This window comes from Bombina bombina, chromosome 3 (genome assembly GCF_027579735.1).
Source record: "Bombina bombina isolate aBomBom1 chromosome 3, aBomBom1.pri, whole genome shotgun sequence".
NCBI lineage: Eukaryota > Metazoa > Chordata > Amphibia > Anura > Bombinatoridae > Bombina > Bombina bombina.
In genome coordinates this window covers 322,340,847-322,354,854 of record NC_069501.1, presented here as the reverse complement: position 1 = coordinate 322,354,854, position 14,008 = coordinate 322,340,847, and the positions used below count along the sequence as shown (strand labels likewise).

The 14,008-nt window shown below is 37.7% G+C and overlaps 1 protein-coding gene across 2 annotated transcripts in view; it reads left to right on the top strand.

The window, feature by feature from the left end:
* The window catches only part of ASMTL (acetylserotonin O-methyltransferase like), a 365,075-nt gene that overhangs the window by 343,793 nt on the left and 7,274 nt on the right, over positions 1-14,008 (top strand). For both annotated transcript variants that reach the window (XM_053706428.1, XM_053706427.1), the window contains exon 13: positions 2,188-2,310. In XM_053706428.1, coding sequence (XP_053562403.1) covers positions 2,188-2,310 — 123 coding nt within the window. The remainder of the gene's footprint in view (positions 1-2,187; positions 2,311-14,008) is intronic.

Here is a 14,008-nt window from a genome sequence, read left to right as displayed (position 1 = left end):
TCATTCTGATAAGGTGGTTTTGCGTACCAAACCTGGATTCCTACCTAAGGTTGTTACTAATAAGAATATTAATCAGGAAATTGTTGTTCCTTCCCTATGTCCTAATCCTTCCTCTATGAAGGAGCGTCTGTTGCACAACTTGGACGTGGTTCGTGCTTTGAAGTTTTACTTGCAAGCGACCAAAGATTTCCGTCAAACATCTTCTCTGTTTGTTGTCTATTCTGGAAAACGTAGAGGTCAAAAAGCTACGGCTACCTCTTTCTTTTTGGCTGAAAAGCATCATCCGTTTGGCATACAAGACTGCTGGACAGCAGCCTCCTTAAAGAATTACAGCTCACTCTACTAGAGCGGTGGCTTCCACATGGGCTTTTAAAATGGAAGCTTCTGTTTATCAGCTTTGTAAGGCTACGACTTGGTCTTCGCTTCATACCTTTTCTAAATTTTACAAATTTGATACTTTTGCTTCTTCGGAGGCAATTTTTGGGAGAAAAGTTCTTCAAGCAGTGGTGCCTTCTGTTTAGCAATCTGTCTTGTCCCTCCCGTTCATCCGTGTCCTGTAGCTTTGGTATTGTATCCCACAAGTAAAGGATAAATCCATGGACTCGTCGTATCTTATAGAAGAAAAGTAAATTTATGCTTACCTGATAAATTAATTTCTTCTATGATACGACGAGTCCACGGCCCGCCCTGTCAATTTAAGACAGATTATATTTTTTTGATTTAAAACTTCAGTCACCTCTGCACCTTTTAGTTTCTCCTTTTTCTTCCTGTACCTTCGGTCGAATGACTGGGGGGGGGTGGAGTTAAGGGAGGAGCTATATAGACAGCTCTGTTGTGGTGCTCTTTGCCACTTCCTGTTAGCAGGAGGATAATATCCCACAAGTAAAGGATGAATCTGTGGACTCGTCGTATCATAGAAGAAATTAATTTATCAGGTAAGCATAAATTTACTTTTTTTCAATGAGGTGATGTTTTCACCTTAGCCAATTTGCCTGTCTAAGGAGCCCAGAATAATGCCTCTTGAGTATGTTTATCTTATCACCTTTGCTGTGGTTTTATATATATATATATATATATATATATATATAAACTCCAGTACTGATCACACTATTTGTCATGTAGCATGCAGTAGTGTCAGGGCTTTGAATCCTGCAGGAGGTACTTTTGCTTTTCTGGCAAGGGGGGGGGGGGAATCATAGTTGGAACTACAGGATAATTGGCAAAATAAAGAAATGAAATAGTATTTTTTTTTTTACTATGCCAAATTAAGTATTTTATGGAAAGTAACATTTTAAGTTTTTTGTCTCATTAACTAACTGAAGTGGCATCTCAATTTCAATTTTTATTTCAATATTATTGAATTTGTATTTACTTGTTTTAGCTTCTAAATTAATAGGCAACGTAAAAACTTTACTACTTATTATTTGTACTCCTTTTCTGTCAGTATTCTCTATTCTGTATAATAAACCACACCAGATTATCATATATTTGTATGATAAGTGCAAAAAAGGTTTTATTACTATTTGGAGATGCAAGAAAGTTAATATTTTTTGTCATTTTAATATTTACATATAATGCAGATGCTTGGAAACTTTGAATGCATGTTAAAGGGATATTAAAGTAAAAGTTGTGTTTTCTTGATTTAGATTGAGCATGCAATTTTAATAGACTTTTCAGTTTACTTCTAGTATTGAATATGCTTAATTTTCTTGGTATTCTTTTTAAAGCACACTTGGGTAAGCTCAGGAGCAGTAATAAACTACTGGGAGCTAGCTGGTGACTACACACAAGACTCTTTTCATTGGCTCACCAGATGTCAGCTAGCTTCCAGTAGTACATTGCTGCTCTAGAGCTGACTTTAACTGTGTGTTTAATCCCTTTTGCAATCCCTTTGTAGGGACATTCTTAAATGTAATTCATTGTACATTAATAAGGTACAAAACATATATCCCTTTAAAGCCCAAGCACAAAGTAGCTAAACATATTAATACAGAAACAGCTGGAGCTCTACACCCTAAAGCTAGCTACAAATGTGACACAAAATAATTATACAAGTCCCCAAATAATATTCAAGACAGAACTTCACACTTTTTGCAGAGAATTATTTTATGACAAGTATGTATAAGGTATTGAAATTACTTCTTAATAATATTATGCACTGACAATATACTGCATTATCTTTTACAGGAAACTTTTTAAAAGATAATCTTCCCAGGGCTGACCTTTACATACTGTCTAGAATTGTACATGATTTACCGGAGGGGAAACTAAACTGTTTGCTGGAAAAAATATCACAAGTCTGCAATCCAGGTAAAAAAACAAACTGAAACTTATATATCACAAATGTCTGTAGTATTAAAGGGATATAAAAGCCAAAGGTGACATGTTGATGGGTACATTTTAAATAGGCACATTTTTGCAAAATGCTTCTAGTAAAAGTTAGTTTTTCAGTAGCATACGCACATATGCTACGTGCAATTAGAGGATCAGGATTCAGACACCCTGCTTGCTCCGATATCAGGCAGTGGCGGCAGTGTGTATTGCATTAAAGATTTAATTTGTGTCATACAAGCCACTGCTGACTCTTGGAGGTGTGGTGTTTGAATACTGGTGCACAAGCCCTCACAGCATATTTGCGTATGCCGCTTGAAAACTGTAATCACTTTTACTAGAAGCATTTTTGCTAATGGAAGAATATTGCAAAATATTTCAATTTAAAATTAAAATGCACCCAATTTTGAGCTTTCTATCTCTTAAACTAGCACAAATCAGATGAATACAGGCAAAAAGGATCTGGTTTATTTCTTTAATGCACTACAGATTTTAGCTAAGGAAATAACCAGTTGTCAGTTTTACAACTTAAAGGAATATGAATGTCAGAATGAGACTCTTGGTTCAGACAAAGCATGCAATTTGGTCAGGCTTTTTAAAATGTATTTTTTTTTTTTGGTATCCTTTTGCTGAAAAGCATACCTAGGTGGGATCAGTAGCTGCAGTGCAACCTACGAGTGGCTTGCTTGTGATTGGTGGTTACTGTTACACAGGCTTCTTGTCTTTGGCGCACCAGATCTGCTCACTAGGCCCCAGTAGTTAATTGCTGTTCTGAAGATGGCTAATTTGTGTATGTTGTTTGCAAGGAAGAGTGCAATAATAAAATACTATAACATTAAATGGACATGAAACACACGCATATTTTTTTCATTATTCAGACACAGCATACACATTTAAAAATGTTTTCATTTTATATCTATCATCAAATTTGCTTTGCTTTCTTTTTATTCTTTGTTGAAGATATATCTAGATAAGTAGTGTGCACATGCCTGGAGCACTACATAACAGGAAATAGTGCTGCCATCTAGTGCTCTTGTTAATGTATAACATTGTTGCATTATATTGCTGCACACGTGTGCCCTATTTAACTTACCTTCCTGCTTTTTAACAAAGGAAAACTAAGAACATTTAATAATAGAAGTAAATTTGTACAGCTGCTTTATTTAAAATTGAGTGCTTTACCTGAATCATGAAATAAAAAAATTGTGTCTGTCCCTTTTTAAATAATTTTTTTTACCACTTGTATGTCTCTTTAAACCATATTTTGTAAAATATTTAAATCATCCAAAATTGTTGTATTTTATGGTTTATCAAGGTATTTTGTATTTGTAATTTATAGCCAAATGGTAACAGCTAATGACAAGGATAAGTACATTTACATTTATGAAATAAAACAAATCACTGAGCATGTGCAAGTGTATATGTGAATGAGTCTGTGATGGGCTGATGGCTGTCACATGATACAGGGGGCTAGCAAATTTAATTACATTTTGAAATTTGACACAAAAAAATCTACTGCTCATTTAAAATTGAAAGTAACTGTCATGGTATTGTCTCTATTATGGGTTGCACACGTTCATTATGCACTTTCACTGTATGTAATGGTCCTTTAATTTAATGTGTAGTTTTAATGTCCATAAACTCAACATTTAACATCAGCTTGCCTAAAATTTGAATTCAAACGTTTATAGGTGGCTTAGTGTGCAAAGTTTAATTCTAGAATTTCTATTAAAGTGAATGTAAAGTCCGTCTCTCCCAGGAACGCCACCGTAATCGTTATTGAAAAAGAGATGAAGTTGATTTCATCATTTTCACATCATTATTTTTTATTATCTGTTTTTTACTGTAATAGCCCTTCGTTTTCAGTATTGTTTCTCTGTCTGCCATCTTAGCTGTTTGAGTGACAGGTTCTGCTAAATCATCGATTCCCCCCGTGGTGACCAACCTCTTTTTGTAAATGTTACTTGTTCCTAATGCACCTGAGTTATACCTCAAATCTTCTATTCAGCTTCAACGCGCGTTCACGTTTCGCTCATGGGCTATAGCATTATTTTCGGTGTTGCAAAATATTTATTGATCATCTACAGCTAGCGATCCTAGCAGCTCTGATTTCAAAACATTTATTATGACTTTGTAACAGAAGTATAAAATGGGTAATATAATTCATATACTTATAAAAAAATAAGAATAATGCTAATCTTTCTATTTGAATTATTTTAGTAACTCTATAATTTCTTTATTAATTGTTAATAATTTAATATTAAATTAACTAAAATAATATAATTTATAAATTTATTTCAAAATACTGCAAACATCAATTGTCACAATAAATGTATTACTATATTATAGTAAAAGATCAACGATATATTGATTTCAAATAATATGAAATGAACTGATATAATAATTTTATTACAAAAAGGGTGCCATTCGTTTGATTATATTTTATTATAATAAATTATATGTGTTCAGTAATTTTAAAAAATAAAAAATTTAAAATCTTGGATACTTCAATAAAGAGAAATTCACATTTAAAAATTAGACGGTTATAATATACACACTATAGGTTTTCTTATCTAAACAACCTTATCAGTGTTGATTGATTCCACAATAGTATTTAATGAATGCATTTATTCATTGAATACTATGTAGCTAGTCTACAAAATCGCCTTGTAACGCATGCGTTGTTGCTGAAGTAGACTGGAGTACGCTTTGTGAATACGTATAGAGCAGGTGGGACCGCTCTATACATCACAGGGAAGAAAATGAGGAAGTAGCGGCTGGGAGTAGCTGGGCTTAAAAACGGAAGAAAATTGGTGATATAAATATATAAATAAGATTTTTTTTTTTATTAAAGTGGCGGTTTAACTAATGTACTCATAAGGAATTAATAGGTGCCATCGAAACTCTGAAAATTGGCATTCACTTTAAAGGGACACTGAAACCAAATTTCTTTCATGTAATTAGCAAGAGTCCATGAGCTAGTGACGTATGGGATATACATTCCTACCAGGAGGGGCAAAGTTTCCCAAACCTCAAAATGCCTATAAATACACCCCTCACCACACCCACAATTCAGTTTTACAAACTTTGCCTCCTATGGAGGTGGTGAAGTAAGTTTGTGCTAGATTCTACGTTGATATGCGCTCCGCAGCAAGTTGGAGCCCGGTTTTCCTCTCAGCGTGCAGTGAATGTCAGAGGGATGTGAGGAGAGTATTGCCTATTTGAATGCAGTGATCTCCTTCTACGGGGTCTATTTCATAGGTTCTCTGTTATCGGTCGTAGAGATTAATCTCTTACCTCCCTTTTCAGATCGACGATATACTCTTATTTATATACCATTACCTCTGCTGATTTTCGTTTCAGTACTGGTTTGGCTTTCTACAAACATGTAGATGAGTGTCCTGGGGTAAGTAAATCTTATTTTCTGTGACACTCTAAGCTATGGTTGGGCACTTTATTTATAAAGTTCTAAATATATGTATTCAAACATTTATTTGCCTTGACTCAGGATGTTCAACATTCCTTATTTTCAGACAGTCAGTTTCATATTTGGGATAATGCATTTGAATCAATCTTTTTTCTTACCTTAAAATTTGACTCTTTTTTTCCCTGTGGGCTGTTAGGCTCGCGGGGGCTGAAAATCCTTCATTTTATTGCGTCATTCTTGGCGCTGACTTTTTTGGCGCAAAAAATCTTTTCTGTTTCCGGCGTCATACGTGTCGCCGGAAGTTGCGTCATTTTTGACGTCCTTTTGCGCCAAAAATGTCGGCGTTCCGGATGTGGCGTCATTTTTTGCGCCAAAAAGCATTTAGGCACCAAATAATGTGGGCGTCTTATTTGGCGCTAAAAAATATGGGCGTTGCTTTTGTCTCCACATTATTTCAGTCTCATTTTTTCTTTGCTTCTGGTTACTAGAAGCTTGTTTATTGGCATTTTTTCCCATTCCTGAAACTGTCATTTAAGGAATTTGATCAATTTTGCTTTATATGTTGTTTTTTCTCTTACATATTGCAAGATGTCTCACGTTGCATCTGAGTCAGAAGATACTTCAGGAAAATCGCTGTCTAGTGCTGGAACTACCAAAGCTAAGTGTATCTGCTGTAAACTTTTGGTAGCTATTCCTCCGGCGGTTGTTTGTATTAATTGTCATGACAAACTTGTTAAAGCAGATAATATTTCCTTTAGTAATGTACCATTGCCTGTTGCAGTTCCTTCAACATCTAAGGTGCAGAATGTTCCTGATAACATAAGAGATTTTGTTTCTGAATCCATCAAGAAGGCTATGTCTGTTATTTCTCCTTCTAGTAAACATAAAAAATCTTTTAAAATTTCTCTCTCTACAGATGAATTTTTAAATGAACATCATCATTCTGATTCTGATGACTCTTCTGGTTCAGAGGATTCTGTCTCAGAGATTGATGCTGATAAATCTTCATATTTATTTAAAATGGAATTTATTCGTTCTTTACTTAAAGAAGTACTAATTGCTTTAGAAATAGAGGAGTCTGGTCCTCTTGATACTAATTCTAAACGTTTAGATAAGGTATTTAAATCTCCTGTGGTTATTCCAGAAGTTTTTCCTGTTCCTAATGCTATTTCTGAAGTAATTTCCAGAGACTGGGATAAATTGGGTAATTCATTTACTCCTAAATGTTTTAAGCAATTATATCCTGTGCCGTCTGACAGATTAGAATTTTGGGACAAAATCCCTAAAGTTGATGGGGCTATTTCTACCCTTGCTAAACGTACTACTATTCCTACGTCAGATGGTACTTCGTTTAAGGATCCTTTAGATAGGAAAATTGAATCCTTTCTAAGAAAAGCTTATCTGTGTTCAGGTAATCTTCTTAGACCTGCTATATCATTGGCTGATGTTGCTGCAGCTTCAACTTTTTGGTTGGAGACTTTAGCGCAACAAGTAACAGATCATGATTCTCATAATATTATTATTCTTCAGCATGCTAATAATTTTATCTGTGATGCCATTTTTGATATTATCAGAGTTGATGTCAGGTTTATGTCTCTAGCTATTTTAGCTAGAAGAGCTTTATGGCTTAAAACTTGGAATGCTGATATGGCTTCTAAATCAACTCTACTTTCCATTTCTTTCCAGGGTAACAAATTATTTGGTTCTCAGTTGGATTCTATTATCTCAACTGTTACTGGTGGGAAAGGAACTTTTTTACCACAGGATAAAAAATCTAAGGGTAAAAACAGGGCTTATAATCGTTTTCGTTCCTTTCGTTTCAACAAGGAACAAAAGCCTGATCCTTCATCCTCAGGAGCAGTTTCAGTTTGGAAACCATCTCCAGTCTGGAATAAATCCAAGCCTTCTAGAAAGGCAAAGCCTGCTTCTAAGTCCACATGAAGGTGCGGCCCTCATTCCAGCTCAGCTGGTAGGGGGCAGGTTACGTTTTTTCAAAGAAATTTGGATCAATTCTGTTCACAATCTTTGGATTCAGAACATTGTTTCAGAAGGGTACAGAATTGGTTTCAAGATGAGACCTCCTGCAAAGAGATTTTTTTTTTCCCGTGTCCCAGTAAATCCAGTGAAAGCTCAAGCATTTCTGAATTGTGTTTCAGATCTAGAGTTGGCTGGAGTAATTATGCCAGTTCCAGTTCTGGAACAGGGGATGGGGTTTTATTCAAATCTCTTCATTGTACCAAAGAAGGAGAATTCCTTCAGACCAGTTCTGGATCTAAAAATATTGAATCGTTATGTAAGGATACCAACGTTCAAAATGGACTGTAAGGACTATCTTGCCTTTTGTTCAGCAAGGGCATTATATGTCCACAATAGATTTACAGGATTCTTATCTGCATATTCCGATTCATCCAGATCATTATCAGTTCCTGAGATTCTCTTTTCTGGACAAGCATTACCAGTTTGTGGCTCTGCCGTTTGGCCTAGCTACAGCTCCAAGAATTTTTACAAAGGTTCTCGGTGCCCTTCTGTCTGTAATCAGAGAACAGGGTATTGTGGTATTTCCTTATTTGGACGATATCTTGGTACTTGCTCAGTCTTTACATTTAGCAGAATCTCATACGAATCGTCTTGTGTTGTTTCTTCAAGATCATGGTTGGAGGATCAATTCACCAAAAAGTTCATTGATTCCTCAGACAAGGGTAACCTTTCTGGGTTTCCAGATAGATTCAGTGTCCATGACTCTGTCTTTAACAGACAAGAGACGTCTAAAATTGATTTCAGCTTGTCGAAACCTTCAGTCACAATCATTCCCTTCGGTAGCCTTATGCATGGAAATTCTAGGTCTTATGACTGCTGCATCGGACGCGATCCCCTTTGCTCGTTTTCACATGCGACCTCTTCAGTTCTGTATGCTGAATCAATGGTGCAGGGATTACACAAAGATATCTCAATTAATATCTTTAAAACCGATTGTACGACACTCTCTAACGTGGTGGACAGATCACCATCGTTTAATTCAGGGGGCTTCTTTTGTGCTTCCGACCTGGGCTGTAATTTCAACAGATGCAAGTCTCACAGGTTGGGGAGCTGTGTGGGGATCGCTGACGGCACATGGAGTTTGGGAATCTCAGGAGGTGAGATTACCGATCAATATTTTGGAACTCCGTGCAATTTTCAGAGCTCTTCAGTCTTGGCCTCTTCTGAAGAGAGAATCGTTCATTTGTTTTCAGACAGACAATGTCACAACTGTGGCATACATCAATCATCAAGGAGGGACTCACAGTCCTCTGGCTATGAAAGAAGTATCTCGAATTCTGGTTTGGGCGGAATCCAGCTCCTGTCTAATCTCTGCGGTTCATATCCCAGGTATAGACAATTGGGAAGCGGATTATCTCAGTCGCCAAACGTTGCATCCGGGCGAATGGTCTCTTCACCCAGAGGTATTTCTTCAGATTGTTCAAATGTGGGAGCTTCCAGAAATAGATCTGATGGCGTCTCATCTAAACAAGAAACTTCCCAGGTATCTGTCCAGATCCCGGGATCCTCAGGCGGAAGCAGTGGATGCATTATCACTTCCTTGGAAGTATCATCCTGCTTATATCTTTCCGCCTCTAGTTCTTCTTCCGAGAGTAATCTCCAAGATTCTGAAGGAATGCTCGTTTATTCTGCTGGTAGCTCCGGCATGGCCTCACAGGTTTTGGTATGCGGATCTTGTCCGGATGGCCTCTTGCCATCCGTGGACTCTTCCGCTACGACCAGACCTTCTGTCGCAAGGTCCTTTTTTCCATCAGGATCTCAAATCCTTAAATTTAAAGGTATGGAGATTGAACGCTTGATTCTTGGTCAAAGAGGTTTCTCTGACTCTGTGATTAATACTATGTTACAGGCTCGTAAATCTGTATCCAGAGAGATATATTATAGAGTCTGGAAGACTTATATTTCTTGGTGTCTTTTTCATCATTTTTCTTGGCATTCTTTTAGAATTCCGAGAATTTTACAGTTTCTTCAGGATGGTTTAGATAAAGGTTTATCCGCAAGTTCTTTGAAAGGACAAATCTCTGCTCTTTCTGTTCTTTTTCACAGAAAGATTGCTAATCTTCCTGATATTCATTGTGTTGTACAAGCTTTGGTTCGTATAAAACCTGTCATTAAGTCAATTTCTCCTCCTTGGAGTTTGAATTTGGTTCTGGGGGCTCTTCAAGCTCCTCCGTTTGAACCTATGCATTCATTGGACATTAAATTACTTTCTTGGAAAGTTTTGTTCCTTTTGGCAATCTCTTCTGCCAGAAGAGTTTCTGAATTATCTGCTCTTTCTTGTGAGTCTCCTTTTCTGATTTTTCATCAGGATAAGGCAGTGTTGCGAACTTCTTTTGAATTTTTACCTAAAGTTGTGAATTCCAACAACATTAGTAGAGAAATTGTGGTTCCTTCATTATGTCCTAATCCTAAGAATTCTAAGGAGAAATCGTTAAATTCTTTGTATGTTGTTAGAGCTTTGAAATATTATGTTGAAGCTACTAAGTCTTTCCGAAAGACTTCTAGTTTATTTGTTATCTTTTCCGGTTCTAGAAAAGGCCAGAAAGCTTCTGCCATTTCTTTGGCATCTTGGTTGAAATCTTTAATTCATCTTGCCTATGTTGAGTCGGGTAAAACTCCGCCTCAAAGGATTACAGCTCATTCTACTAGGTCAGTTTCTACTTCCTGGGCGTTTAGGAATGAAGCTTCGATTGATCAGATTTGCAAAGCAGCAACTTGGTCCTCTTTGCATACTTTTACTAAATTCTACCATTTTGATGTATTTTCTTCTTCTGAAGCAGTTTATGGTAGAAAAGTACTTCAGGCAGCGGTTTCAGTTTGAATCTTCTGCTTATGTTTTTCATTAAACTTTATTTTGGGTGTGGATTATTTTCAGCAGGAATTGGCTGTCTTTATTTTATCCCTCCCTCTCTAGTGACTCTTGCGTGGAAAGATCCACATCTTGGGTAATCATTATCCCATACGTCACTAGCTCATGGACTCTTGCTAATTACATGAAAGAAAACATAATTTATGTAAGAACTTACCTGATAAATTCATTTCTTTCATATTAGCAAGAGTCCATGAGGCCCACCCTTTTTTTGTGGTGGTTATGATTTTTGTATAAAGCACAATTATTCCAATTCCTTATTTTATATGCTTTCGCACTTTTTTATCACCCCACTTCTTGGCTATTCGTTAAACTGAATTGTGGGTGTGGTGAGGGGTGTATTTATAGGCATTTTGAGGTTTGGGAAACTTTGCCCCTCCTGGTAGGAATGTATATCCCATACGTTACTAGCTCATGGACTCTTGCTAATATGAAAGAAATGAATTTATCAGGTAAGTTCTTACATAAATTATGTTTTTTTATTTTGTGATTCAGATAGAACATTCAATTTTAAGCAACTTTCTAATGTACTCCTCTTATCATTTTTTTCTTCGTTCTTTTGCTATTTTTAATTGAAAAATAAGGCATATACGTTTTTTTCTCAGTTCAGTACTTTGGACAGCACTTTTTTATTGGTGGATGAATTTATCCACCAATCAGCAAGGACAGCCCAGGTTGTTCACCAAAAATGGGCCGGCATCTAAACTTGCATTTCAAATAAAGATACCAAAAGAATAAAGAACATTTGATAATAGGAGTAAATTAGAAAATTGATTAAAATTTCATGATCTATCTAAATCATGAAAGAAAAAAGTTGGGTTCAGTGCCCCTTTAAGTAAAGAAAAAAATAAACACTTTCTTCTGTTATGTGTGATCAGTCCACGGGTCATCATTACTTCTGGGATATAACTCCTCCCCAACAGGAAATGCAAGAGGATTCACCCAGCAGAGCTGCATATAGCTCCTCCCCTCTACGTCAGTCCCAGTCATTCTCTTGCACCCAACGACTAGATAGGATGTGTGAGAGGACTATGGTGATTATACTTAGTTTTTATGACTTCAATCAAAAGTTTGTTATTTTAAAATAGCACCGGAGCGTGTTATTACTTCTCTGGCAGAGTTTGAGGAAGAATCTGACAGAGATTTTTTACTATGATTTTAACCGGAGTCGTTAAGATCATATTGCTGTTCTCGACCATCTGAGGGAGGTAAAGGCTTCAGATCAGGGGACAGCGGGCAGATGAATCTGCATTGAGGTATGTGGCAGTTTTTATTTTCTGAATGGAATTGATGAGAAAAGCCTGCCATACCGTTAAAATGACATGTATGTATACACTTCAGTATTCTGGGGATGGTATTTCACCGGAACTACTGTGTTAAAGGTCACTAATCCTTTTAATAACTATTCTCATGTTAAACGTTTTTGCTGGAATGTAGAATCGTTTACATTGCTGAGGTACTGTGTGAATAAATATTTGGGCATTATTTTCCACTTGGCAGTTTTTTGCTTTAATTGTGACAGTTTCGTTTCTCTTCACTGCTGTGTGGGAGAGGGAGGGGCCGTTTTTGGCGCTCTTTGCTACGCATCAAAAAATCCAGTCAGCTACTTTTATATTTCCTGCATGATCCGGTTCATCTCTGACAGATCTCAGGGGTCTTCAAACTTCTTTGAAGGGAGGTAAATTCTCTCAGCAGAGCTGTGAGAATTCTTATAGTGACTGTGTATAAAAAACGTTGTTTTGTTTTCTTATGTACAAATTTAATTAGTGTTGTTTTTTACTAATGGGAACAAACCTTTGCTAAGGGCACTGTGGCTAAAATCCTGGTCAGCTGATGTTACTTCTAAGTCCAAATTACTTAATATACCTTTCAAGGGGCAGTCCTTATTCGGGCCCGGTTTGAAAGAAATTATCGCTGACATTACGGGAGGTAAGGGCCACGCCCTACCTCAAGACAAGGCCAAAGCTAAGGCTAGACAGTCTAATTTTCGTCCCTTTCGGAATTTCAAAACAGGAGCAGCATCAACCTCCACTGCACCAAAACAGGAAGGAGCTGTTGCTCGTTACAGGCAAGGCTGGAAGCCTAACCAGTCCTGGAACAAAAGCAAGCAGGCCAGGAAACCTGCTGCTGCCCCAAAGACAGCATGAACCGAGAGCCCCCGATCCGGGACCGGATCTAGTAGGGGGCAGACTCTCTCTCTTCGCCCAGGCCTGGGCAAGAGATGTTCAGGATCCCTGGGCACTAGAGATCATATCTCAGGGATACCTTCTAGACTTCAAATTATCTCCCCCAAGAGGGAGATTTCATCTGTCAAGGTTGTCAACAAACCAGATAAAGAAAGAAGCGTTTCTACGCTGCGTACAAGATCTGTTAGCAATGGGAGTGATCCATCCGGTTCCGTGGTCGGAACAAGGACAAGGGTTCTACTCAAACCTGTTTGTGGTTCCCAAAAAAGAGGGAACTTTCAGGCCAATCTTAGATTTAAAGACTCTAAACAAATTCCTAAGAGTTCCATCGTTCAAAATGGAAACTATTCGGACAATCTTACCCATGATCCAAGAGGGTCAGTACATGACCACAGTGGATTTAAAGGATGCTTACCTTCACATACCGATCCACAAAGATCATCACCGGTATCTAAGGTTTGCCTTCTTAGACAGGCACTACCAGTTTGTAGCTCTTCCATTCGGATTGGCTACGGCTCCAAGAATCTTCACAAAGGTTCTGGGTGCCCTTCTAGCGGTACTAAGACCGCGAGGGATTTCGGTAGCTCCGTACCTAGACGACATTCTAATACAAGCTTCAAGCTTTCAAACTGCCAAGTCTCATACAGAGTTAGTTCTGGCATTTCTAAGGTCGCATGGATGGAAAGTGAACGAAAAGAAGAGTTCTCTCTTTCCTCTCACAAGAGTTCCATTCTTGGGGACTCTTATAGATTCTGTAGAAATGAAGATTTACCTGACAGAAGACAGGTTAACAAAACTTCAAAATGCATGCCGCGTCCTTCATTCCATTCAACACCCGTCAGTAGCTCAATGCATGGAGGTGATCGGCTTAATGGTAGCGGCAATGGACATAGTACCTTTTGCACGCCTACACCTCAGACCGCTGCAATTATGCATGCTAAGTCAGTGGAATGGGGATTACTCAGATTTGTCCCCTACTCTGAATCTGAATCAAGAGACCAGAAATTCTCTTCTATGGTGGCTTCATCGGCCACACCTGTCCAGGGGGATGCCATTCAGCAGGCCAGACTGGACAATTGTAACAACAGACGCCAGCCTACTAGGTTGGGGCGCTGTCTGGAATTCTCTGAAGGCTCAGGGACTATGGAATCAGGAGGA